Raw genomic sequence first — 27,743 nt, 5'->3', positions numbered from 1 at the left:
TCGATACCATTGTCACTTTGCACAACTATAATTGTGTGGGAAAATAGTCTGTCTACCATAGCAACAAACGAAAAAAACATACGAAACACCTCAGTTTTATCAATCAACAAATATATCCACACTGCTCTAGAATAATCATCAACAATTGTCAAAAAATAACGAGCTCCACACGACGAAACATGACGATATGGACCCCATAAATCACATTGAACTTTCTCAAATTTTCTAAACGCTTTATTATCACTCAAAGGAAATCTATCTCTAGGATGTTTCGCACGTATACATACTTCACAACCTTTATCAAGACTATCTTTGCAATTAACAGTAGGAAGCAACTTAACTACTTTCTCGGAAGAATGACCCATACGAGATGCCATAGCTCCAAATTAGACCTTGCGTCAATAGCACCCACATGATGCACGGAATCCGATATGCTAAAATAGTACGATCCGTCCCTCCAAGCTCCCGTTCCAGTCAACTCCTTCATTTGATCTTGTATAGTACACATATATGAGTTAAATTGGACAATACAATTAAGCTCATCATTAAGCTGTGAAACAGAAAGTAAATTACAACTCAAATTAGGGACATAGAGCACCCTAGTTAGAGTGATTTTGTCCGACAAACGAACAGAACCAATAAGAGAAGTCAACACTGTTTCACCTTTCGGTAACCTTACAGGACATTCAAAGCTCTTTGTATCAAAAAGCCAAGATTTTTCTCCTGTAACATGATGTGTGGCTCCTGTATCAATAATCCAAGAGGTATCATCAAACTTATTATTCGAACAATTTTCAAAAATTGTTCACTTGGAAATAATTGGCCACTCGAACTCATAATCTGATTGTTGGCAGATGTAGCACTACTATTGCACTCATAATCTGGTGGTGGTGGATTGCTGCCGTCCACCATGGTTTACCGGAAAAAATGTTTTGTTTTTATTTTTTTTTATTTTTTTATTTTTTAAAAAAACAAGAAAAAAATTAAAAAAATTGAACTTGATACCAGGATTTAACCTGCTCTTGATACCATGCTAAATTGAATGAACATAATAGCTTGAATCTCATTGATAGCTGCCATGACAAATATATGATACAAGTTTACCCTAATGAGATAGAATTAGGAAACTAACAAAAGATAATCAAAAGATATTCTAGCCATAAAACATGGTCACAAATATATCCTATAATTTCCCAAAATATATCCTCAATATAAAGACACCTCATTCAAATCTAATACACTTCCTTTGTTTCACAGTGCAACCAATCTCTTAACGTGCTAATGTGTCCACTACTCCATTACCCTCTTGGATCTATTTCTCAAGAAGCATTTCAAATAGCTTGGTTTTACTTGTAAGTATTATTCCCTCCGTCCCACAGTAATTGATACGTTTGATTTTTATTTTTTTTTTAATTTTTTTTTTATTATTATTATTTATATACTAACTTTGACAATATATTTTTAGTATTATATTAAAAATAAACTTATCATGAAATGTGTTGTTAAGTAGGTATTAGTATAATATAAAGTTTTCTAATATCAACTCCTTTATATTTTTTTTTACTTTTTTTTTTTTTTGAAAACTATATTTTTTTTTACTAATACATAATTATATAGGCCAATTGACCAAACTGGTAAAGAAAAAAGACCCCTAGCGACAATTTGGTAAATAAAATAGCTCTGGCGACAATTGGGTAAAAAAAGCTAATCTCAAGTGACAATTTGGCAAAAAAATATCTCGGGCAACAATTAACCCAAAATATACAAAAAATTCCGACAAACTACTCGCAAATGCTTAATTTAGTTCATTTTTCGTGGTTTCCTTATCTAAATCCCCAACCTCTTTTTCGGGATTAACAATTTGAAGAAAAATTATTGTTTAAGTATTAATTTTCACGTAATTTTCCTACCCCTTATTATTGAAAGTTTTTTTAAATGGGGTTGGAAATAAATTTGATATCGGGATACAACATAATAAAAGGAGAGGACATATTAATTTAAATTTAAAATGGGAAAAATGATTTTAAAAAATACAATAACTAATTGAATGAGGAAATTTGAAGACTTTGTCGGAAAAAATTTAGATATTTGGTCTAAATATCGCTCGAGATTAATTTTTTTACCAAATTGTCGCTTGGGGTTAACTTTTTTTACCATATTGTCGCCGGAGTTATTTTTTTTACCAAATTGTGGCTAGGGGTCTTTTTAATTTACCAATCTGGTCAATTGGCCTAATCATATATCACTAATAAATAAAGCCGGTCTCGCAGCCAGGCCACGAGACAGCGACACTTGGCATTTCAGTTTTTCGCCAAGTGTCGAGCTACGTAGGCAACAAATAAATATTATTGTTATTAGATTGGATAAATTTGTTTAGGATAAAAAGTATAAATATAATAATTTACTATTCTTTTGAAAAAAATTATCTTTTTATCTTTTTATTGACAATAGAATTTTACTTATAGCAACACACCGCATATTATAATTAATATGAATATCCAATTAACAATAGAATTTAACTCCTATACGAATAACAACGTAATTTTAATTATAAAAATGGTCATGTATCATTGAATATTTTTTAGTCTACTATTGGTTTACGATTAAAGCTTTTTAATAAGGTATTCTTCATATTCGGTTGTAATATTTGTGTATGTTTGTGATTTTGTTAATGAAATCAAAGAAGTAAAAAACTACTAAAATTTGGACACAACAAAAACTGTATAATACAAGAGAATCTTGAAGTGAATTCAATCAATGTTAGCAAGGTCTTATAACTTTACGGGTTTTACAAAGCCTCCATAGCCCATTTACCAGCCATACATTATTACAAATGGTCCAATTAGGCCAATAACAAAAATATATAATCTGTTGATTTTATGTGTTAAAAAAATTACTTTTAACTTTTTATTTATTTTATTTTTTTATCGACACACTCTTCTTTTCACAAAATTATACCCCCTCTATTATTTTAGCGTCTCTTTGAAATTTAACACATATGTCAACATAAAACTTTGATAAACAATATATATATATATATATATATATATATATATATATATATATATATATATATATATATATATATATATATATATATATACATAAAACTTTGATAAACAATATCTTATATATATATATAGTTCACAAACATTGGTCGTAGTAGACCAAGTGTATATAGTGCAACTAACAAAAACAGAAAATGATAACAAATGTGAAAAAAGAATAATAGATAGTTTCTACTCTCTTTTTGTTTCTAACATTTTACAAAAATATAAATACTAATACTAATAATTATTATTGTTATTATTATACTTATAATTATAATAATAATTATTATTGTTATTATTATACTTATAATTATAATAATAATACAAAATATGCCCACAAATAAGTACACTCTTTAAAATGGATATGCAGGGCAACGCTCGAGGCACGTACTAGTTATATATATTTAAGATCAAAATAGTTAATTAACAAATTTATCAAATATGACTGTATCAATTATTATGAGACAGAGCATAGAGGGGTTATGAAACAAAGGAAGTACAATATCAGTACACCACTCGAACGATCTCAAAATCTAGGGTCCGTTTGGTAGGGTGTAAAACATTTTTCAACGTAAAATGGTTTTCGATGAAAATCATTTTACAATGGAAAACTCATTTTCAAAAAAGTTTTCCGTTGTTTGGTTGAATGGAAAATGATTTTCCACTTTAAGCATTTTCCATTGTTTGGTTGAACTGAAAATTCAATTGTGAGGGAATATGTTTTCCCTCCACTTATGATGGAAAATGTTTTCCCTCCACTTGTGATGGAAAATGTTTTCCTTCTAAATTGAGGGGGAAATGTTTTCAATAAGGTGGAAAATGATTTTTCACCCCAAGTTTTACATTTTAATGTTTTATACCAAACCAAACAATGTAAAATGGGAAAACACTTTTCAGTGAAAATGTTTTACGCCCTACCAAACGGAGCCCTAATGTGGTACAATGGATGCTACACATCTGGACCACAAACATCAAACCCCATCAATGTAGCACACTTTGAACCAATTTTCACAATGGGCATTAAACAACCCAAAAGCAAGTTAAGCCCATCATCAGTGCAACTCGAAAGTCCATCTTCTTGACGTAAACAACCCGTTTCTAATTTTCATCAATGCCATATTGTCATGCTTTTGCTCATCAATTCTACATTAACACCCCCTTTTCTTGGAACTCCCAAAAAAACCCATCTTTCATCATTTTCTCAAACAAATCCAAAAATTCACAATCTTCAAATCAATCTACCCATAATAAGTTGAATTGAAGATCAAAATTGATGGGGTTGGGAAAATGGGGAGTGGGCATTGTTGCAGTAGTAGCAATAGTGGCAGGAAGAGAATTAAACAAGCAATATGGGTGGGATAAAGATGGATTAATGGAGGTTTTTAAGAAATTATCAGATCAATTAGGAATTTGGGCAATTCCAGCTTATGTGGGTGTTCATACTCTTACATTGTCTCTTTGTTTACCTTCTGCTGTGTTTTTTGAAGCTGGGGCTTCTCTTCTTTTTGGGTTTCTTCCTGCTGTTTTTTGTGTTTTTTCTGCTAAGATTTTTGCTGCTTCTCTCTCCTTCTGGATTGGCAGGTACCCATTTCTTAATTTTCTCTAAATTGGTTTATTTTAATTTCTATTACTAGTATATAATCGTGAATTTAGTTTTTCTGCCATTGTTGGGTTTTGTTTATATGTGAAAATTGAATTTTTTTGAGATATTGTAGCTGTTTAATGTGATAGTGACTATGGTGGATTGGTGGAGATTGGAGAATGATAATTATTGGCATTGATTAGGTAGCATTGGTGTAAAATGTTCAAGTATTGTTGGAAATGTTTTTGTTGGTTGATGAGATGTCTTATTGCAGTGTGTTATATTGTTGTGATTTCTACCATTGGATTTTGTGTGGATGTAGACTAGCTCAGATGTTAAACTTTTACGTCTTGAGGGTAGTCTCCGACTTGAGATTGAATCTTGTCTACATTACTGCCCTTTGTGGCTCCCCTTTTCCGTTTTGGATTTTGTGTGCAAATTGAGGCTTTTTAGTGGTTTTGTTTGGTATATCACAGAAAATTTAAATTCACAAGAAGTAGTAGTTGCTAGAAAGTGTTAAAATTGTTGGATTAAATTGCAGGAAGGGTTGTTCACTTGTTCCAGAAATAAACAACTAATAGTCATTTATACTAGTTTGTGATGCTCTGGAAACAATACTCATTTCCAAATTTCCAAAAGTAGTAATGGTTACAGTTTGAACCATATCCTCATTTAAATAGAGTAATGGAGTGAGGGTGGGAAGGACAACTTGATGTTCACTTTTTCCCCCCTAATGCGCTGTTGGTGTGTCAACATTAAGTAATATCATACTTTGAACTCCACACGTCGATCTTCACAATGTCACTATAGGGCCATATGATGCAAACTGTTGGCTTAAATCTCCATAACCTTTTCAAGATAGTGAGTTGAGGGCAGAGGATTATTGATTACTCTTCTATTTACTGTTTCATGGATATACAAATTGGTTTGCTTGATTAAATCTTGCTACTTTAGCAGTATATCCACTTTAGTTTGCAGCTGAAATGTAACCTTTTTGGGTGTGCTTCATCTTCTTCTCAGCTGCAACGAATGGAAGCCTTTATTTGAAAATAGTTGAAGTCATAACTTATGTAGCTACGGTTGCTGAGACACTGAAGAAATGTGTTTGTTGTGTCATTGAGTGTACATATATACATAGGGATTGTGCTCAGTTATAGAGAACCATCTTTTGTTACTGTCTTTATGGCCATGATAATGGAAGAAGTCGTGACTAATAATTTGATGGGACTCTCTCTCTCTCTCTCTTGTCATCATCTTATTTGATTTTTGTTCGTGTATCTTATAGATGTGAATATTTTTGCTTTACTATTGATGCTAATAAGTTTTAACATTTATCTACTATTATCAATACTAATAGATTTGTAACATTATTTTATTTGTTTATAATTGTAGGCTTATCTTCAAGAGTTCAAGTTCTGCGATGCATTGGGTGCAAAGTAACAAGCATTTTCATGTACTCGCTAGAGGCGTAGAACAAGATGGTTGGAAATTTGTTCTTCTTGCCAGGTTTTCTCCTGTCCCCTCTTATGTCATCAATTATGCTCTGGCTGCTACTAAGGTCAGATTTTTTGTGGATTTTCTGCTTCCTACTATTATTGGCTGCATGCCGATGATTATACAAAATACGTCTATTGGAAGTCTTGCTAGTGCTGCTGTGGCTTCAGCGTCTGGTTCTCAAAAATCTCAGATTTGGTCATACGTTTTCCCACTTATTGGGATAATGTCCAGCATTCTTATATCTTTCAGGATTAGAACATATAGTAACAATATTTCTGTTGAATCTTCTGTAATTGAAAATAACAATTCTGAAAATAGTGCCGACTCATCTCAACTATTAACCAGTCACAAGACAGACGAGAATGTGAAGAAAAGGCGATAATGTCTTTCTTCTCTTATTTTCCTTTTATTTGGATCTTCCTACATTAGACAGGTTACAGATTTGTAGTATTACAGATTTTCTGTTTTATTAACTATTCTCTTTTAATGGAAAAAGCCAATTTTAAGAGAGATGAATGTTCTGTTTATTATTATTTTTCTACTTTTATTACATTACATATTGAAGCCATAGATTTACTGCTCATGAATTTACTTGGAACTCAGACATTCTAACAAGGACCCTTGGTCTTCCCTCCCGTCACTTTTACTTCCTTATGAACCACTTTATGCTCGTCTTTCTTCCAATGGACTGAGGTTTCTGGTATGTGCAAAGAGCCCTCTTCAGCATCTTGACCACCTTCACTTGGTTTGACTTCCAGCGTGAAAGTTATCTTTGGAACACTATCTGTGAGTTCTGGTAGTGCCTGCTTTATGTGTGAGAGTAGTTTATCCACCATTTGCCTCCCAAAATCCTCCCTGACCACAACTCGGAGGATTGTTATATGCTCAATGTCAGCAGGCATTGTGTATGCTGGGACAATCCATCCATGGTGCCTTAGGGCTTTTGACAGTTCAAATGCTAGGCTTTTGCTCTCATCTTTAAAGGCAAAGGCCACTAGTGGTATTCCTTGGTCTTTTGAGACAATGTCAAACCGCCCCATTTTTTCCAATCCTTTTCGGAGTGTTTTGGCATTTTCTATGCAATTTTCAATGACATGCTTGTACCCCTATTTAAGAGAAGAGCCAGGTTGTTATAAAGAAAATGTATCTTCATATTTGTGCAGTAACTATAATCAGACACTATGTACTCATGCAGATTAAAATATAAAACTATCAAACAAACATCTCTCAAGTGAATAAGGAGTATGAAGGTAACTTATAGTATGTTTTTGGACCTGGCATTTAACTGCACTAAAAAATCTGGCTTGTTTGGGTTATTTTATTCTCAGTTGTACTTTATTCACAAATTTAGCAGGTTGTGGATTGCCTTAATTTATTTTAGATTTCATATATGTTCAAAACGTGTTACTTTGGGGTTCTGATGTTCTCATTTAGTCTTTGTGATATTCGTTTATGCAATCTGTGTAAGTTCCTGCTGCTGATTGTGGTTAAAATATACTTTGTAGTTCTTTCCAGTAAATCTTGTTCAGATTCTACTACTGTCAGGCTAGAAGATTACAAGAAACATACCTCAAACCCCAGCCTTAGGAACTGATAATACTGTGCCACTATTTGACTTGCCCCTGCATGTCAGCAAGTCATGTAAGGAGGTTAGTACAGAATTCTACCTCTCTTCCACCCCCTCCCCCTCTCCCCCGAAAGCAAATAGAGTTGTATAAGTTTTGTGCATTACCTTTGGAGAAGTTAAGGGTGAATGTAGGCTGATCAGTGCCAAGGTAGTTAATGTGGAAGACAAGCTCTTCCGGGAGGTCTTCTTTGCTCCTCCAGATAACCCACCCAACTCCGGCATAAACCAGGCCATACTTATGCCCGCTCACATTTATACTCTTCACCAATGGTAGTCTAAAGTCCCACTTGAGATCTGGGTATGCAAATGGAGCCACAAATCCCCCACTTGCTGCATCTACATGTATCGGAGTGTTCCACCTGCATTTTTAGGAGTTGATTAGCGCCTTAGCGGAGAAGAGAGGAGATGAGGAGAAAGAATAATATCTGATTCTTAGAATGCACAGAAGGTAGTACAGGGTTGTACATATACAGACTAGTGTTGGCCAGTTCTGGCCAAAGTATCAGGTTGTGCTACATTTCAGTTCAAAAAATTGCATCTGAGCCCAGTACATGCGTACTTGGGCAGAGCCACGTTTGATCGGTCACAGTTTGGCCAGCAACGTGCTGCTTACAGACATACAGTAGGGGCGGGATGATTTGAACCTTGAACTTGGGTACCTACATTCTTGGTCTAAAATAGAAACTTACCCTGTTTTCTTGTTTTTTTTAGCAAGAAGGTCGTTCAAAAGCTTGACATCTTCAAACTCGCCATTAAGTGTAGATCCTAGAATGGCAGCCACACATATTGTGTTCTCATCCACCAATTCTACAGCTTTTGCTGGGTCCATCACGTAGCACTTTTCTGTTAGCTTCACCTCTTTCAGCTCCACATCAAAGTACCTTGCAAACTTTTCCCAGCATACCTGCAAGATAGTAAGGGCGAGATCTAGAAAGTTGGTAACATTTCTTCCAGACAGCCAGACAGTGTAGCAACAGGATCGAAAACAGGGGAAATAATCTACCTGAACATTGGCACCAGTAACGATGTTTGGTCTGTCAAAGGGCTTCCCTTCAGCCTTTCTCTTGTTCTGCCATTTCTTCTTGAAAGCTAATCCAGCCAACATTATTGCTTCAGATGATCCCACTGTTGCCACTCCTACTGCTACACCATGTTCACCTTTTACCGACGGTGCATGAAACAATCGTGCGATCATATTGACACACCTATTCTGGAGATTCAGGGAAGTTGAAAGTTTCTTTATGTTAGATTGACGTAAAATACAAGTATTAAACACTAAAAAGACAGTGAGTTAACCTGGAGCTCAGTGCTGACAGGATACTCGTCCATGTCGACGTAGTTCTTGTTGATGGCTTCAGACATAAGCTTATCACATTCAGGTTCCATCCAAGTCGTCACAAAGGATGCCAAGTTCAGCCGTGGGTTTCCGTCTAGCATAAGCTCATCATGTATTATTTGGTAAGCCACATCTTTTGGTATAGTCTTCTTTGGCATCCTATACCTTCAATTACCAATCACAACACTTAATAATTAATCACAACCTAACGAACCCCCTTATAAAATATTCTTGCGGAGTAAAAACAAGTCACACATTATTCTAACACCCTATATAGTTCAAGACTCTATAGTAACACTACGAGTATGTGACTATTAATTATGTACCACGGGAGTAATCCTTCTAATTCGGGTGCATATTTATCTTTCTCTACCATATCTACATCATGCAATATAGGAAAAGTAGTATATTTAACAAATTTAAATGTTATGTACTTACTTTGGAAGGGGTTCATGGGCATATCTTGAAGCAAAAACCGGGCTAATTACATGTTCTTCTATTTCTTCTAGGGTTTGGACGTGTGACAAAGCCATCTTTTTATTTGATTTCACAAAATTCAACCAAGAAAAATGATGAAATAAGACTTATGGTTCAACAGTAGTTATGGAATGAATTTATAGTAACAAGTAATTGAGCAAATTAAAAAGAGAATGGGAATTAGATTCCTTTGGTTACCCTTGCTTGATGAATTCCTTTTACTTGATGCTATCTTGGAATTCCTTGCAATGAACAATTACTACTAATTAGAGTACTAAATATTGTTTTTTCTCTAGAATTTGAAATTGTCTTAGAGTTGCAAGAAGTTTCCATGGCCCTCGTGGGTGTAATTATATATATAATCTTTGATTAGTGATAACAAGTAAGGAATATGGGATTATTGTTGCTAAAGTTGGTTCTAGTCTAATCAATTAATCGATCTATTGTCGATTAACAAATGATTTTACTGTGCAAGCATGATATTGACACATGCTTCTTCCATTCTTTTTCCAATTACAACATATTCCTATTTATCCTATTCAAGAAGTTGCAAATTGTAACCTTTGTAACATTGCCTCCTTACTTTCTTGGCCAATGATTCTTTCCTTTTTATCTTTTTTATTGCACGAGTTCCATTTATTTTCCTTCCTCATCTCTCCTAAAAATTATGAATTCTACAACGTGGTATTTATAAAAATCGAGGGAAGCACTTTATAACTTTCATAGTATAAGTTATTAGGTAAGTTGTAAGTAGATGTTGGATATCATCCATCATTACAAAGATCTCCTAAAGTCTTAATGACCGTCATTCGAAAGACATGTTTTATAAACTAAAGGACTATGTAACTTAACTTATTTCATTCAAGCTTGATCCTAATTCAATCATGGGTAATTCACTTGAGTTCATGTCCATGAAGACTCTTTCATTACACCTTTAGTAAGTTCCTTTAACCAAGCCCTTGCCAATCAATGAGTTGCCGAGTCATTCTTTAGCATGCATGTGGTCTGAAGTTAGGGTTTCATCCCCTTCTCACCATGGGAGCTTACAATTTCTCACTTTTTCCCCTTTCCTCATGGTATTACTTCAACATCAATCACCCAAGAGTATTAACCTTTTAAAATGAATAGATGATCCTTGTTATTTAATTTTAGCGGTCGAGTAATGAGTAGCTGTTAAGGTAGCGAGTAGCTATCAATTAATAGTGGGTAGAGATTAGCTGTTAAAGTAACGATTGATAGTATGAGTGTTTGACAAAAGTAGCAGTTTTAATACTAAAATATATCAAAATTCATATAAATATTATTTAAAAAGTAATAAAAATTTGCCAAACGCTACCCGCTACTTCTAAACGCTACTATTTTTAACGTTCGAGAAAAACTATCTAAACGCTACCTCTGTCGCTAACCGCTACCAGAACCGCTACCTTGCCAAACACTCTCAAATTTTTTCTAGTAGTGTTTTGAGTGGTCAAAACGTTAAATGTTACCTCAAACGCTACCACCAAATAGAACCATTGTTTGAATTCAAATTCCCTTAACCCAAAAATAGGCCACTTTAATAATTACCCACCAAATAAATTTCAATGTTGTCATCAAATTCAATTTCTCTTTCCTCTCACTTTCTCCTCTGTTACAAGTTACAACCATGGCCTACCATCACCATCATCAGTACTCTACTGAAAGTTGACTGAGTCAGCACTACTCCGTACTATGTATCATGGGTTGTAACAGCCAATTAGCCATAACCTACTCTATTAATCGGACCAATACCCCATTTCCAAAGTAATCACGGCTATTTCGAACCACCCATCTAAAACATACTCAAAACCCAGGTGAAGGTGGTTCGAACCACGGACTTGGTGGTGGTTTGAGGCGGCGGAATAGGTGGGTCCGGTGGCTGATGGCGGATCTTGGTGGGTTGGGGCGGCGGCATTGGTGGGGTCGGTTTTTATAATTATATATTCTGCAGAAAATTATTATATACGTCATAGTACAATAATACAATATTCCTTTTGAAAATTTATAATTATACTTATTATAGTAGTATACTATAAAGGGAGGAGAGAGAAAGAGAAGGGAAGATCAAAAAATGGATACTGAACAAGATGAGAGATTGCTCTTGGAACATGGCCTTTTACAGGTTTTTACTTGTTTTTTATGCTTAATTATTATTTTTAATCTATTTTTGAGATTGAAGTTTTTTAAGTTTTAATTGGTTGCTTATCTTTTTCTAGTTAGTTTGATTACCATTTTTATTTTGATTACTCTGACACTTGAAATATTGAAATTAGGATGATCAATGGTTGAAACCTTGATTTATCATTGAAATATTATAAATTCCAGTACGAGGACTCGAGGAGGCATGCTTCGATGTAGGAAATTTTATTGGTAGGCAATACATGATGCATGGTTTTGATAGAGCTCAGTCTTACTGTAATTTGAACTGCAGTTTGCAATTTGCATATTCCCGGGCATGTTCTGCTCACCTTGTTTTCGCTTATTTCAGGTCTAATAAGTTCAGTTCAGAAAAAATAAATTTTGATTAGAGTTTCTCAAGTTCAAATTACAACTAAAATAAATTTTAATAAGGTCTAATAAGTTCAGGAGATAAGGGCATCATTATTGATGTTGGGTATCTATATTGATGAGATCCATGAGGTTTTGCATAATAGTCCTGGTTTTTGAGTTTCAATATTTGCCCTTTGTTTTCCCATTGATTTCTGTGCTATAGTAATCATTTTGGTACTTCTGACTTTTACTGTGTCCTTTGAAGGAAAATGGTGAGCAATATACTGGAGATGGCTCAGTTGATCTAAAAGGGAATCCTGTTCTCAAAAGCAAAACTGGAAACTGGAGAGCCTGCCCATTTATTCTTGGTAAATGATTAACATGAGAATGTTGCTTTTTTATGTTTCGTATGATTAATTTGTAGTGTTAACATTTGTAACCTTTCTTATTCTCTATATAGGCACAGAATGTTGTGAGCGTCTTGCTTACTACGGTATTGCCATTAACCTTGTTAATTACCTGACCTACAAACTGCATCAAGGAAATGTATCTGCTGCAAGGAATGTAACAACATGGTCAGGAACTTGTTTCCTAACTCCAGTTATTGGAGCTCTCGTAGCAGATGCATACTTGGGGAGATATTGGACTATTGCTCTATTCTCAACGATTTACTTCATTGTAATTTGTGGATATTCCTTTATTTATGCTCCTTCCTTTCTAATTTGACCTTTTATTTTGACTACAGTTGCATCAAAAAATTCCATTCCACGTCTAATTAATTTAATTGAATATGTCAATATGCTATCTGTCTATTTATATCTCTTTCGATTTACAAATCACCCTAGATATATTAACCTTTTGCAATTCTGGTTACCTTTTCAACTTTACAGTTAACATGGCTGTCTTTGATAATTTTTATCTAGCAGCATCTTGTTACACTGACATATCTTGTAATTTTACCAAACTGAGTTCTTGAAGCTTCTAACCTGCTCAAATCAAGCACTGAAGACAATTTACTTGTTGAGTTTGTATAATTGTCAGTCTTTGGCTGATGGACCAGTGCTACAAATACTCTGTTTCATTTGTTTGCCTGGCCTTTACATTATAGCAGTTTACTGTGATTGTGGTCATTTTTTTGCTCCGACTTGAATTACCTAATTCTTTAGTTTGACATATGCTAGTTCAGTAGTTCTTCTCTACTATTTATTGCATAGCTCCAAAATCATCGGAGCAGTTACTGATGATAGAAAATGACATGCATATAGATCCTCTGACATTTTTAAATGCTGGTAGCTTGTATTCTGAGTGGATCTTTTACTTTCATAAATCATGGTAAAATATTATAATTTATTGCTTAATGGTTTACATTAATACATTATGTCGGGTATTGCAATCTTGTAGCATGTGGATGAATACTCTTGGAGCTGATGTTCTTATATTCCTTGAAAACGTGTTTTACATCATGATAATAAATACTGTAACAGCCTTATCCAGTTTGAATGAAAATTTCCCTGACATCTGTTCTATTCTTGTCATGATATATTTTGGTTATATTCTGTAGGGAATGTGTACCTTGACTCTGTCTGCATCAGTTCCTGCATTACAGCCTCCTGAGTGTATAGATTCATTTTGCCCTTCAGCTACTCCAGCTCAGTCCGGAGTATTCTTTTTGGGACTCTATCTAATTGCATTGGGAACTGGAGGGATTAAGCCATGTGTATCGTCATTTGGTGCTGATCAGTTTGATGACACTGACCCCAATGAGAGGGTGAAGAAGGGATCCTTTTTCAACTGGTTTTATTTCTCTATCAACCTTGGTGCCTTGGTATCAAGTACATTTATTGTTTGGATGCAAGAAAATGTTGGATGGGGCCTAGGCTTTGGCCTTTCAGCAATATTCATGGGAATTGCTATTGCCAGTTTCTTTTCTGGAACCCCCCTTTATAGGTTTCAAAGACCTGGGGGAAGCCCGTTAACAAGAATGTGTCAGGTTGTTATTGCATCATTACGTAAGTGCAAATCAGAGGTCCCCCAAGATAGTAGTCTCCTGTATGAGACTCAAGACAAACATTCAGCTATCGAGGGAAGTCGAAAACTGGAGCATACTGATGAACTGAAGTAATTTTCTTGTCTGTATCTTTTGCATTGCTTAAATTCTATATCACTTTTTCCAGTATGTGACTGATGAATAATATAGAGAGAAGAATACTTGTTATGTTTTTATTGTGGTTGATGAGTTTGTTCTGCAGATGCCTGGATAAAGCAGCTGTGTTGTCGGATGCTGACATGAAAAGTGGGGATTTCTCCAACCCATGGAGATTGTGCACCGTAACACAGGTGGAAGAACTGAAGATTTTGATCCGTATGTTCCCTATATGGGCAACCGGAATTGTTTTTGCTGCTGTCTTTGCCCAGGCAACATTGTTTGTTGAGCAGGGAATGGTGATGGACCGAAGGATTGGATCCTTCATCCTCCCTGCTGCCTCGTTAACTACTTTTGATATCATCAGCGTCTTATTCTGGGTCCCGGTATATGATAGAGTGTTGGTTCCTACAGCTAGGAAGTTTACTGGCCAAGAACGTGGGTTTTCAAAACTTCAGAGAATGGGCATTGGCCTCTTCATTTCTATCCTTGGCATGGTTGCTGCTGCTGCAGTGGAGAACAGACGTTTGCATATTGCTAAGGAACTAGGTCTGGTCGATGAAAATGTTGCAGTCCCTATTAGCATACTTTGGCAAGTACCACAATACTTATTGGTGGGGGCTGCAGAGGTGTTCACCTTTATAGGGCAATATGAGTTTTTCTATGATCAGTCACCCGATGCCATGCGAAGTTTGTGTAGTGCACTTTCGCTCCTGACAATTTCATTTGGGAATTACTTGAGCTCAGCGATTCTGACAATTTTGAATGTCATTACAACTGCTGGAGGAAACCCGGGATGGATACCGGATAATCTAAACAACGGTCACCTCGATTATTACTTCTGGCTCTTGGCTGGACTTAGTTTCTTGAACCTGTTGGTGTATGTTTTCTGTTCTCTGAAGTACAAACAGAAGAAGGCCTCCTAAGGAAGCTGCTCCTACTGGTGGTGTTAGTGTACAACAATGAATTGATGCTTTTGCTTTAAGCAAAGCGCTGTATTGTAGTTAGACACAACCTGTCTATTCTTATAATACTTCAGAGCTAATTAAACTATTACTGTATGCTTCTTTTTCATATGATTAATGTTCATGTGATTAATGTTCTTATAACTTAGATTTATGCAGGGTTACATGCTTAAACTCTTCATATAATTTCAACCCTATCATGTTTTCATGGACACTAATTTTGGTAACTCAAAATATTGACACTTCTTGCTACTAATGCACTAAAATCGTGTTCTGTGTATGAGGGTGCTAAAAGTGGAGGCAGCCTCGGTTTCTTAATATGAGAAACATGTCATGTATCTCAAAATGACATAAGTGTAAATAAACTGAACTTTATTAATATTTTATTATTTATTGTTGTACTTTTTTTTTTTCATCTTCTTTCATCATCTTCTTGCTCAGATCATCCAATCTACCTCCATCTTCTTCCTCAATCCCAAATCACGACCCACAAACCTCCACCTCCACGGTTACACCTCCATCTTCTTCCTCAATCCTCAATCCCAAACCACAACCCACAAACTTCCACCTCCATCTTCGTCCTCAAGCTTTCCTCTCGTGAACCACTGAACCACCACTTTCACCATCGTAATTCCGGCGGTTTTGCCGCCAAATTAAACGAAATCCCTAAGAAATAATGGAGAAATTTATGACATGGCTAATCCCAAAGGCTATGAATGTTATCCTCCTCCATTAAAGCCGATTGCCGTGTTCAATTTCACCATTGAAATACATGCTTCTCCATTAAAGCTCTTCTACTTTGCTAATACAGTTTCTCCATTTATTAGACAAGTTTACAATTTTAACCCAATTTATTGGCTGAAATGACAAATTTACCCCTTTGAAATACATAATATGTTTCTCATGTTGAGAAACTTGAGTTTTCTCCTAAAAGTGAGAGGGTAATATAATATCAAGTGGACATTGGTATAGTAGACAAAGTATGTGACATTTGAACATAAAGTTATAAACCTTGCAAACCATTGGTAATAGTTATTCGAGTATGTCTTATTTTTGTGTTTCATAAATATTACTCCCTATTTGTAATAGTTATTCATTTTACACACTTTTTTCCAACTTTCATTCAAATGATTATTTTGCTATGCTCTTTTTCCTTTCAATGAATCTTATCTTAATTCATGTAAGCCGACACTAAATCATTTTGAGACTACGGCATTGTTGCTGCTGTTCATGTCAAATCCATTCAAGCTCGAGTCTCTCTCGAGTTGGGTTGATTTTGGATTGGATCACAAATCTATCAATTAATGTATAAGTTTTTCAAAGTCTAGCTACGATTTTAATTGTAGAGGTTTGTCACTTTACCTACTCTATAACGCTTTAGAGCACTACCGGCAGTGAGGAAAAAAGCCCTCACGAGTAAAAGATAAGGTGTAAAAAAAAAAACCACAAGCCACATCAATGAGAGGAAATCCTCTCATGGCTGAGGAGAAGAGGAAACGCTCATCAGATGAGGGGTTTTAAAGATGAACAGTAATGGAGTGGGACCCGCAATAAACTGACGCAAGCCCACTTGTATTTCTGAGAAAGTTGGCAAAACGCGTCATTTAGCCCAAGCTAAGGCCAAAACGACGCTGTTTTGGAACTTAAATCAGCAAAAAAAAATTAAAAGCTGACAACTGACGCGTGTCAGCCCAGCGAATAAGGATGCGACACGCGTCCTTGCCTTGAAAACCAACCAATCAGAAAATTACCCATTTTTGCAACGGTAATATATTTAAAAATGTAAATAAAGCTGTTTAAAATAAAAATAAAATAAAAATAAAAAAAAAAAAAATTCACCAACGACCATAAAAAATTTTCCTCTATAAATAGACATCCATTTTGATGTATTTTGATATACTTTCAAAAACCCAAAAAATCTCTTATATTCACTAATTTCCCAAACCTCAATTCTTCTTCTTCTTATTATTATTATTAATCACGGTTTTGCTTAAAAAAAAAATACTGTCGAAGATAATTATACTTATCATTATTATTATCATTATTATTATTATTATTATTGTTGTTGTTGTTGTTGTTGTTGTTATTATTATTATTATTATTATTATTATTATTATTATTGTTGTTGTTGTTGTTGTTGTTGTTGTTATTATTGTTATTATTATTATTATTGTTGTTGTTATTATTATTATTATTGCTGTTGTTGCTATTTTTATTTTCTGAAAATATAATAGAGTTATTTATTTTTTAGTAATTGTTGAATTTCTTACTAATTATTGTTTAAAGCTTTATTACTTTACTACTTTATCAACTTATGGATCCTAACAACCCTAATTTTTCGAATCATTTCTCTGATTTAGGTGATGATTTTGTCACTAATCCTCGATTTCAGCTTTTCTTACAAAGGCTTGGAAACACTTCTTTTCAAAATTCACCACATCAAACACCTCATCAAACTCCTTTCGAAAACACTACCTATGAACCACATTCACCTCCTGTTTATCAAGGGACCCATTCTCAATTTGATGATGAAATGGAAGAACCTGTTCCAGACACTCCTCAATACTCTCCACATCCTCGAGAAGTGTCTTTGAATCAAAACCAACCACTTACAAAAGCAAGTCGAATGTGGTCTGTTGGGAGGATGAAGCTCTAATTGGTTTGTATCTTCAATTCAGTGAAGATGCAATTGTTGGTACAAACCAAAAAGCAGCTGCGCTATGGCGAAAAATATCTGCGGCTTATGATCAAGCGCATTATGAGAAACCCCACATCCTACCGCCAAGACCTTTGAGGAGTTTGGAAAGCCGTTGGAGAAGGATGGCAACTGATTTAATACAATGGAGTAGTTGCTATGACGAAACTGGAAGGGCAACTGGCAGTGGTTACAACGAAGCAGACCGCATTCATAATGCGAGTAAGTTATTCTATATTTCCTCCAAGCCTACTCCACTTAATTTTAATTGTCACCATGGTTGGGAAATGGTTAAAAATGACCCTAAGTGGAGGACAAAGCTGAGATGGGCGTTGTCAAGAGAGGAAAGATTAGCTTGTGGTGATGCTGTCGAAGATGACAGTAGTGGAAGTGAAAAGCGGTGTAGAACTGAAGATGAAGATGATGTTCCCAATACCGGTTTCATTTCTGGGGGTCTTCCTCGACCTGATGACGCTAAAAAGGCAAAGTCTAGGCGTAATAAGGGAAAAGGAGTGGCTTTTGAAGTCTCTAACATTAATGAGCAAATGCAGCAGAATAATGCAAGTAGGGAAATTGAGGCACAAATGCGATTGAAGAAGTTGGATTTCGACATGGAAAGGGAAAGAAGGAAGCAAAAACAAGTAGAGCTTCACCAAAAACAAGTCGAAATTCAAGAGAGAAGGCTCAACTATGAAATGCTGCAAGATCTAATGGCAAAGGGACCGGACCTAACTCCCGATGAAGAGGCTTACAAGGAAGAATTACGTGCACTACTCTACGGTAGAAGGAACATGTAATAATAATCAGCTTAATGTGTTTGCTACTGTTTTATTTGATTAATGTTCAATGTAGTCTTTTTTATTTTAATTAATGTTAAGATGTACTCCTTTTTATTTACAGTAATGTGAAATGATGTTTGTTTTTATATATTATTAATTATGCAGTAAATTATTTACTTTATTAAATTTGTTTTGAATAATAATCACATGTACTAGTTAATGACAAATTTACATCCCAATAAAATCTTCACAACTTTATGTTGAAGAGTCATATCAACTGAACACAAGTAATGATATAATTACGTAGATCATTGAAGAGTCAAATCAACTGTCGAAGCGTCATAGACCACATGCATCAATATTTCAATTGCAATTCAGAGTGCAATGACACATCAATTTCATTGCAGAGATTGCATTGAAGTGTCATGTGGACTTTATATACATGCATGACACATCAATTTCATTGCAGATATTGCAATGATACATGGATTTCAATTCAGAGTTACTCACATGCAAAATCAGAGCAAATCACATGCATTGATAGTCACTTGAACTATATATACATGCATGTGTTATTCTAAACGGACAGAATCCCGAACAAACCAACTATTAAACCATAGCCAAAACATGTCTTTCATTTCCTCCACCTCAAGCTCTAGTTCTTCTGATTTCTCAAATAACGTTGAATTTGATCGGTTAGTTGATGATTATGCTGCTAACCACCTACCACATATTTTAATTCCCCAAGACTCACCACAAGAATTCCAGCTTAATAATGATATAGCAAATGTCCCGGAGCCTAAAAGGGATAGGGAAAGAGAAAAAGGGCATGTGCAACTGTATAACGATTATTTTGCGAGTAACGCAGTGTATAACGACAACCAATTCCGCCGTAGATTTCGCATGCAAAGATCTTTGTTCTGTCGCATTATGAATAAGGTGGTTGAAGGGGATCAATTCTTCCAACAACGTCGGAATGCAGCTGGAAAGCTTGGTTTATCACCGTTGCAGAAATGCACCGCTGCAATAAGAATGTTAGCATATGGCGTAGCCCCTGATGTCGTGGATGAATATCTTTTTATAGGTCAAACAACCTCAAGGAATGCATTGCAACATTTCTGTCAGGGAGTTATTACACATTTTGAAAGTGAATATCTACGTAAACCTACAGATGAAGATCTAAGGAGACTCCTTCACCAAAATGAATTGCGTGGGTTTCCAGGCATGGTTGGTAGTATAGATTGCATGCATTGGGAGTGGAAGAATTGTCCTACAGCTTGGAAAGCACAATATGCTGGTCGTAGCAAAACTGCAACCCTCATTCTTGAAGCCGTTGCTGATCAAGATTTATGGATTTGGCATGCGTTCTTTGGAATGCCTGGCTCATGTAATGATCTTAATGTCCTTTACCGTTCACCGGTGTTTGATGATGTTTTACAAGGTCGTGCACCACCAATAAATTTTTGGGTTAACGGACATCAATATAAGTTGGCCTACTACTTGGCAGATGGGATTTACCCGAGATGGCCAACTTTTATACAAGGTATAACACATCCTCAAGTTCAAAAAGACAAGTTGTTTGCTGATCAACAAGCAGCAGTTCGGAAAGACGTTGAACGGGCTTTCGGAGTTTTACAAGCCAGGTTTGCTATACTCCGACAACCAGCACTTGCATACGACGAAGATATTCTTTGTGACATTATCAAAGCCTGTATAATAATGCACAACATGATCGTCGAGGATGAACGACACAACTACACCCGTGCAGATGTTTTAAGACGATACTACGAAGAAGATGGACCACAACGTACAGCAGCGCGGCCGGGACCGAGCACAAGTGCCACGGTGAATAACAACGAGCCATTTGAATTCAACGTCGGGCGGCCACCCAACATTGATTTCAACGCGTACTTTCAAAGGAGGATTGCACTTCGTGATAGAGAAATTCATTCATCTCTCAAACAAGATTTAGTAGAGCACATATGGCAGAACTTTCGTCATAACACGGCCGAATAAGCAAATTTGTAGTTTGTAATCGTATCGTTTTTAGGTTTTAATACCCGTGTTCGTGTAATACTTCAGGTCAAACCGCTTTTTTTTAAGTTTGTAACCGTACTGTTTTTTAATATCCGATGTATTTGTATTGCCGTTTATGTGTTCATTTCAAAAATGTGCTTCTAATTAATCGTTTAAGTTAAAAAAAACATCTTTCGTAGAATCTATAATTGTTGTTATTTGCTTTAGTTTTTATATTCTAATTAAAACGTTAAATAAAAAATTACATTGTAAATGGTATATTCAGAAATTTTAACCGTAATTAATAGAATAAAAAGAAAATTTTTTTTAAAAAAATTATTACATTATAATTAAAACGTAATTATAAAAATAAAATAAAATATATTTTTAATTGTATTGAAAAGTTACATATATAGTATAAACATTATTAAAAAAAAAAGAGTTAAAAAAATGGTGATGTGTATTATGGTGGGGTATAGTAAATAGTGGAGGATAAAGTGATGAGGGGTTTTTTTTTAGCATTGGTGTAGTAAAAAAAACCTCTCATGAGAGGAATTGGATGGGAAGAGTGAGAAAGTGGGTAGAGAGAGATTGAGGGGTTTGTTTTCTCCTCACTGCTGATAGTGGTATTACAACATTGGAAATGTTACCTACTTCTTACTTTATCGTCATTATTGTTTTTCATAATTTATCCGTTTTATAATTATAGATATTTTAATAAAAAAAATAGTTCATCATATAATTTCCTCCTTTAACGCCATTATTGTTATTTAAAGCAAATCAAATTTTATTCAAATCGGTTTATCTTATGCATTAACAAAAATACACCCGCCGTTATAAATCTTGATAAGATATTTGTACACAAATTTTCTATATTTACCATAAATACCCATTAGGCCATTACCCAATTAGGGGTGAACAAGGTCTGGTTTGGTGCGGTTTGAGTCCAAACCAAACCTAACCGTAAAATATGATTTGATCAATTTTTCAAACCAAACCAAACCATATTAGTATTGAAACGGACCTTACGATGGTGCGGTTTGGTTTGCGGTTTATGATGAAACGTCATTTTTCTCTAAAAATTGCCAAATAATACATCATTAACTTATAATAAATTTTAAATAATTAGCCCAAACGGATTAAATTGTATTACAATTTTACAATAATAATAACAATCCAAGTGCTAACACATAATACAATAACAATCAATTTATCATCATAAATTCATAATACATTATAGTCATTATTATAATTTATACATATGTCTAATTGGCAGCAACATGACAAGATTGATAACTTAAGGGGCTGACAGCAGGCCAGCAGTATTACCATATGTCCAAGCACTCATCCAACAGCAACATATTTTTATTTGCCTACTGACCGTATAGTCGTATACTCGTATACCCTGTTGTATTTTGATTTTTTATATTTTGATTGTTTTTCTTTAATATATAATAATTATATTAATTTATTTAAAAATTATATAAATATTAAAATGCGGTTTACTAGTTTACGGGTTGGTTTTGGTTTATAATTTTTGAAAAACCAAACCAAACCGTAAACCGTATTTACAAAAAATAAAAACCAAACCGTAAACCGTATTTACAAAAAATAAAAACCAAACCATAAACCAAACCAAACCGCTAAAATGCGGTCTGGTCACGGTCCAGACCAAAGTGTATACAGCCCCCAATAAATCCTTTTCGAAGATGCAAGTTTTCAACTTAAGATTCCCTTCAACCGAAATGAATCTTTTCTCTATCTATCTCAACTCCTTGAATTTGACAAAACTTGTCATTTTGGAAATTTAAGTTATCCAAAGGAAAAAAAAAAATCAATATAAATTAAAAAAAGGTCCAAAACTATAGTATAAAGAGTGGAGAGAGAAAGAATAAGGGTGAGAAAAACTGCAGGAAAGAGAAGTCAAGATCAAAATTCAGAACATGGGTAGTCAAGAAGATGAGAGATTGCTCTTAGAACACGAACATGGCATTTTACAGGTTTTAATTCCTTATTTTTCCCTCAATTTTTATTTATTTATTTTCAAATTTGAGATTGTTGGAGCTAAAAGTTCCAATCTTTTCAGTTGATTTCTTATTTTGTATTGATAAATTGCTTATTTGATTGATTGTTTGATTACCCTTTTCAATTTGATTAAAAGGATTCAAAATCGGGATTTTTTTTTCTTTTTTTACTTTCTAATATAGGATTATTAGTTGACATATATTGACAATTGCGTGTTCTGTGCTTATAGTAGTGTGGTTTACGTTAGCTGTTGAGATCTAGAAATCATTGATTTTTGATTGATTAAGACTTAAGAGTGTAATTTTAGGGTTTTGATTGGAATTGAAATTTGAATTTATTATTAAAAAGATTTCAAGGTGATTATGAAATGACTATATATGTTGATCAAATGGAAAATGAGGATAAGATACTCGAAGCATGATAAACTGTAGGGTTTCTCTTTTAAATTGTTATTGGATACTGGCTTAGTGAAAAATCTGACTGTAGTTCATGTTTTACAAGTTGTAACAAGTATTGTGTTGAATAACTTGATTCTGCAAATTTGCATCATTGATTAGTTGCTAATCAGTTGAATAAATTGTTATGAGTTTTATGATAATTAACTTCAGATTAAACTTAGTTTTTGAGGTATTAAGGATATTGCTACTCGTACTATATGATGCTTTGGTGAATGGTGAGGAGGCATAATTTGATGTAGGAAACTTTATATAGTCGATGCATGATGCATTGTTTTGATAGACCTCGGTCTAATTGTTCCTTGAATTAGACTTTGTTTTTACTGAAATGTGTCTTTGCAAGTTACACTTCTAGATGCTGCTGATGCATCGTCATTGACGTTTGGGGTGTCATAAATGTTGAGAACGTATATAACTCTACTGGTCCTTTGATTCTCCTTGATTGCTCTTTGTTTCTGAATTGGTTGCTGTGCTATAGAAATCCTTTTGCTACTTCTGACTTTTACTTTGTGCTGTCTGCAGGAGAATGGCGAACAATATACTGGAGATGGGTCAGTTGATCTCAAAGGGAATCCTGTCCTGAAGAGCAAAACTGGAAATTGGAGAGCCTGCCCCTTTATTCTTGGTATGTGCGGATGCTAGTTTTCATTTCTTTGGGAAGCCGGAGGGAGGGAATGGCTTTCATCCCGTGTGATTAAATCTGCAGTATTAACTTGTCTAACAATTTTTTTTTTCCTCTTTACAGGTACAGAATGCTGTGAGCGTCTTGCTTATTACGGTATTGCCACAAATCTTGTCAGTTATCTGACAAAAAAACTGCATCAGGGAAACGTCTCTGCTGCAAGGAATGTTACAACCTGGTCAGGAACTTGTTACCTAACGCCACTTATTGGAGCTGTCTTAGCTGATGCATATTTGGGAAGATATTGGACGATTGCTGTGTTCTCCACAATTTACTTCATTGTAATTTTGGATTCCTTTTCTTCTGCTCTTTCTTTCTACTTTCAGTTTCTTAAACTAAACTAAGATGGCATCCGTAAGACCGTAATTTACCCCCCCCCCCACACCAGTTCTCTCCCACTCATATTATACTAAATTTTTGTTCTCTTTTGTAGGGAATGTGTACCTTGACTTTATCTGCCTCAGTTTATGCATTAATGCCTCCTGAATGCCTAGGTTCATTTTGCCCTCCAGCTTCGCCAGCACAGTATGGAGTATTCTTTTTGGGCCTCTATCTAATTGCATTGGGGACTGGAGGGATTAAGCCATGTGTATCATCTTTTGGTGCTGATCAGTTTGATGATACCGACCCCAACGAGAGGGTGAAGAAAGGATCCTTTTTTAATTGGTTTTATTTCTCTATCAACATTGGTGCCTTAGTATCGAGTACACTTATTGTTTGGATGCAAGAGAATGCTGGATGGGGCCTAGGCTTTGGTGTTCCGGCAATATTCATGGGAATTGCTATTGCAAGTTTCTTTTCTGGAACTGCCCTCTATAGGTTTCAAAAACCTGGGGGAAGCCCATTGACAAGAATGTGTCAGGTTGTTGTTGCATCATTCCGTAAGTGCAAAGTAGAGGCCCCCCAAGATAGTAGTCTCCTGTTTGAAACTCAGGACAAACATTCAGCTATCGAGGGAAGTCGAAAGCTGGAGCATACTGAAGAACTAAAGTAATTTTTCTTGTTTTTTGTTACTTTTAGATTGTTGTATCTAATGTATCCTGATTTTTCATTATGATCATCCAACTAATCTGAGAGGAGAGAAGAACCCTTGTATTGATTTTATTGTTTGTTCTGCTTTTTCCGCAGGTGCCTGGATAAGGCTGCTGTGGTGTCGGATGCTGACATGAAAAGTGGGGATTTTTCTAACCCATGGAGATTGTGCACCGTAACACAGGTGGAAGAATTGAAGATCTTGATCCGTATGTTCCCTATATGGGCAACTGGAATAGTTTTTGCTGCTGTTTATGCCCAGATGTCAACAATGTTTGTTGAGCAGGGAACAGTGATGGACCGAAGAATTGGATCCTTCACCATACCAGCAGCAACATTATCCACTTTTGATGTCATCAGTGTTATATTCTGGGTCCCAATATATGATAGTTTTCTCGTTCCTATAGCTAGGAGGTTCACTGGCCAAGAAAGAGGGTTTTCAGAACTACAAAGAATGGGCATTGGCCTCTTCATCTCCATTCTTTCCATGGTAGCTGCTGCTGTAGTGGAGATCAGACGTTTGCAGATTGCCAGGGAACTGGGTTTGGTCAATGAAGATGTTCCAGTCCCAATGAATATCTTTTGGCAAGTACCGCAATACTTCTTGGTAGGGGGAGCAGAGGTATTTACTTTCGTAGGGCAATTGGAATTCTTCTATGACCAGTCACCTGATGCAATGCGAAGTTTGTGTAGTGCACTTTCTCTCCTCACAACATCACTCGGTAATTACTTGAGCTCATTGATTCTGACAATTGTGACAGCCATCACAACTGCTGGAGGAAACCCAGGATGGATACCAGATAATCTTAACCAGGGTCACCTCGATAATTTCTTCTGGCTCTTGGCTGGACTGAGTTTCTTAAACATGGTGGTGTATATTTTCTGCTCTCTGAAGTACAAACAGAAGATGGCTTCCTAGGGAAGCTTGCTAGCCTGCTGCTACTGCTGGTGTTAGTTTACAATGAAATTCTGATGCTTCAGCTGAAATTGAAGGGCTGTATCATAGTTAGATAGGAACCCCTTTTTTTCACTTGTAACAACTTCAGGAAAATCAAAGTACTCGTATGTTTCTTTCTCACATGAATATAATTTTTTCTTTGCTTTTGTATTGGATTTATTTAATTAATGAACCACAGTTTCTGTGATGGAAATTATAAGCCGTTCATGTTTACCTCCTGTTTCAATGTGGTAAATCCTGCTTATTTAACCCTATTGTGAAACCCTGTTCATACATTTCTGATGTGGCCATTACAGCCTGATATGTTGAATTGTTGAACAATACTACTGTAATCTACTACTAGAAATTGCTATGATCTTAGTAGGAAGCTTTAAAAGGATGCCCATTACTCCATTACATTGCGCGATTGTACTACGTACATGGTACACGGTACACCCACACTTAATATTTTGTTCATTTACGCGCGAATGTAAAATAAAAATTACAGTAAATATTGATAACTTTGTTTTTTAATACCATGAAAAGACGTGGTTTTGTAACTTTCAAACATTTAGGTCTTGTTTGGCAATTGGCTGTTGGTTGTTGGCTGTTGATTGTATTACTTGGCTGGTGTGGCCAGCTGTTTGTATTGGCTTTTTATGTTGGTTGTTTGATTATTGGCTGTAAATAAATATGTTTGGTAAAGTTGGTTGTTGGCTGTTGGTTGTTTTATATAAAAATGGCTTTTAAGGACATTATCATTGTTGTTGTTGTTGTTGTTGTTGTTGTTGTTGTTGTTGTTGTTGTTGTTGTTGTTGTTGTTATTGTTATTGTTATTAAGGGTGAGCAAAAATTCCGGGTACCCAGAATTGGAACCGGAACCGGTTAGGAACCAGTGGGTCCGAAATCAGAATTGGACCCGGTGGTTCCAATTCCAGGTGATAAATTAAGGACCCGATTGCAACCGGTTCCAATTCCAATTCTCAAATTTTTGGATCCGGAACCGGTTGGGTACCCGGTTACCCAACATATATTAATCTAAATACATTTAAAAAAACAAAAAATATGTTGAACCTATTTAGTTAGTAAAATTAAAAAATATTATTAATACCTAACATAAATAAAATAGCTTAATGCATATATATTATATACTTATAAGTATTTAACGCTAAAAATGAAAATGTACCAAAATAAGTATTATAATTTGTATTATATTTTAACAATTATATACATAGGTAGGTATCCGAAACCGGAACCGGTACCTGGTGGTTCCAATTCCAATTCCTAAATTTTAGGACCCGGTTGAACCAATTCCAAGTCCAGTTCCGAATTTTAGGACCCGGTCCCAACCAATTCCGGGTCCGGTTCCTAAAATTTTGATCGGGTATCTGGTTTGTTACCCCTAACTGTTATTGTTATTGTTAATAATAATAATAATAATAATAATTATTATTATTATTATTATTATTATTATTATTATTATTAACTTTTTTTCATTAATAATTATTTATTAATTATCATTAGTTATTAATAGTTAAGTATTATTATTAATAAATAAAATTAGTTATTAATAGTTAAGTATCATTATTAATTATAAATTATTATAATTATCAATTATTAATTATTATAATTGTTAATTATTAATTATTAATTATTAATGATTGATTCTTAATTCCTAATTCCTAATTATTTATGGATTCCTAAGACATGAGTGGAACACTACTTAGCTCAATGATTAGTGTAACTTTGATGTTGTCAAACGTCATGCCGTAAAAGGAGACTATAAAGACAGCACTCGGTTTGTGCTAAAAGTTGAGTGTCAGTTTTGGTTGCCACAAGATTGAATAGGTCCTCCTATGTTAGATAGGATGGGTATCTTAGCCTCTTGAAGAGTAAGAATTGAAAATACATCACCGTGTTCAAATGGATCATAAGAT

The 27,743-nt window shown here is 35.0% G+C and overlaps 5 protein-coding genes and 1 pseudogene across 5 annotated transcripts; 5 read left to right on the top strand and 1 right to left on the bottom strand.

The window, feature by feature from the left end:
• The first annotated feature begins 4,157 nt into the window (after positions 1–4,157).
• Positions 4,158–6,639, top strand: LOC110695062. The gene is made up of 2 exons (XM_021872256.1): positions 4,158–4,631; positions 6,025–6,639. The coding sequence occupies exons 1-2, from the start codon at positions 4,324–4,326 to the stop codon at positions 6,509–6,511; spliced, it is 795 nt and encodes a 264-aa protein (XP_021727948.1). The 5' UTR covers positions 4,158–4,323; the 3' UTR covers positions 6,512–6,639.
• Positions 6,630–9,891, bottom strand: LOC110695061 (glutamate decarboxylase-like). Its single transcript, XM_021872255.1, has 7 exons — positions 9,531–9,891; positions 9,053–9,257; positions 8,760–8,966; positions 8,446–8,660; positions 7,862–8,115; positions 7,699–7,751; positions 6,630–7,235 (listed from the first exon to the last, which is right to left on the bottom strand). Exons 1-7 carry the CDS (start codon positions 9,623–9,625, stop codon positions 6,738–6,740), a joined length of 1,527 nt encoding a protein of 508 aa, XP_021727947.1. The 5' UTR covers positions 9,626–9,891; the 3' UTR covers positions 6,630–6,737.
• Positions 9,892–11,162: 1,271 nt separating this feature from the next.
• LOC110695060 lies at positions 11,163–15,333 on the top strand (annotated as a pseudogene).
• Positions 15,334–17,499: 2,166 nt separating this feature from the next.
• On the top strand, positions 17,500–18,677 carry LOC110695311 (glutathione S-transferase T3-like). The gene is made up of 2 exons (XM_021872569.1): positions 17,500–17,816; positions 17,864–18,677. The coding sequence occupies exons 1-2, from the start codon at positions 17,500–17,502 to the stop codon at positions 18,675–18,677; spliced, it is 1,131 nt and encodes a 376-aa protein (XP_021728261.1).
• Positions 18,678–19,286: 609 nt separating this feature from the next.
• On the top strand, positions 19,287–20,675 carry LOC110695310 (putative nuclease HARBI1). The gene has a single exon (XM_021872568.1). It carries the CDS (start codon positions 19,287–19,289, stop codon positions 20,673–20,675), a length of 1,389 nt encoding a protein of 462 aa, XP_021728260.1.
• A 1,717-nt stretch (positions 20,676–22,392) lies between these two features.
• Positions 22,393–26,039, top strand: LOC110695059 (protein NRT1/ PTR FAMILY 8.3-like). Its single transcript, XM_021872254.1, has 5 exons — positions 22,393–22,675; positions 23,678–23,780; positions 23,901–24,118; positions 24,271–24,827; positions 24,966–26,039. Exons 1-5 carry the CDS (start codon positions 22,619–22,621, stop codon positions 25,786–25,788), a joined length of 1,758 nt encoding a protein of 585 aa, XP_021727946.1. The 5' UTR covers positions 22,393–22,618; the 3' UTR covers positions 25,789–26,039.
• The last annotated feature ends 1,704 nt before the right edge of the window (positions 26,040–27,743 follow it).

This window comes from Chenopodium quinoa, unplaced genomic scaffold (genome assembly GCF_001683475.1).
Source record: "Chenopodium quinoa cultivar QQ74 unplaced genomic scaffold, ASM168347v1, whole genome shotgun sequence".
In the NCBI taxonomy this organism is placed as follows: domain Eukaryota; kingdom Viridiplantae; phylum Streptophyta; class Magnoliopsida; order Caryophyllales; family Amaranthaceae; genus Chenopodium; species Chenopodium quinoa.
Note: the sequence above shows the minus strand (reverse complement) of the source record. Positions and strands in the feature narration are given on the sequence as shown.

Bases quoted from the DNA above. Each gene is read 5' to 3' on its own strand.
- LOC110695062 (XM_021872256.1), top strand. From the start codon at position 4,324: ATGGGGTTGGGAAAATGGGGAGTGGGCATTGTTGCAGTAGTAGCAATA. The intron at 4,632-6,024 runs GTACCCATTTCT...TTATAATTGTAG, and splicing joins CTCTCCTTCTGGATTGGCAG to GCTTATCTTCAAGAGTTCAA.
- LOC110695061 (XM_021872255.1), bottom strand. From the start codon at position 9,625: ATGGCTTTGTCACACGTCCAAACCCTAGAAGAAATAGAAGAACATGTA. The intron at 9,258-9,530 runs GTAAGTACATAA...TGGTAATTGAAG, and splicing joins GCCCATGAACCCCTTCCAAA to GTATAGGATGCCAAAGAAGA. The intron at 7,236-7,698 runs GTATGTTTCTTG...TCTCTTAAATAG, and splicing joins TCCTAAGGCTGGGGTTTGAG to GGGTACAAGCATGTCATTGA.
- LOC110695311 (XM_021872569.1), top strand. From the start codon at position 17,500: ATGGATCCTAACAACCCTAATTTTTCGAATCATTTCTCTGATTTAGGT. The intron at 17,817-17,863 runs GTCTGTTGGGAG...TCTTCAATTCAG, and splicing joins ACAAAAGCAAGTCGAATGTG to TGAAGATGCAATTGTTGGTA.
- LOC110695310 (XM_021872568.1), top strand. From the start codon at position 19,287: ATGTCTTTCATTTCCTCCACCTCAAGCTCTAGTTCTTCTGATTTCTCA.
- LOC110695059 (XM_021872254.1), top strand. From the start codon at position 22,619: ATGGGTAGTCAAGAAGATGAGAGATTGCTCTTAGAACACGAACATGGC. The intron at 22,676-23,677 runs GTTTTAATTCCT...TGCTGTCTGCAG, and splicing joins ACGAACATGGCATTTTACAG to GAGAATGGCGAACAATATAC. The intron at 23,781-23,900 runs GTATGTGCGGAT...TCCTCTTTACAG, and splicing joins AGCCTGCCCCTTTATTCTTG to GTACAGAATGCTGTGAGCGT.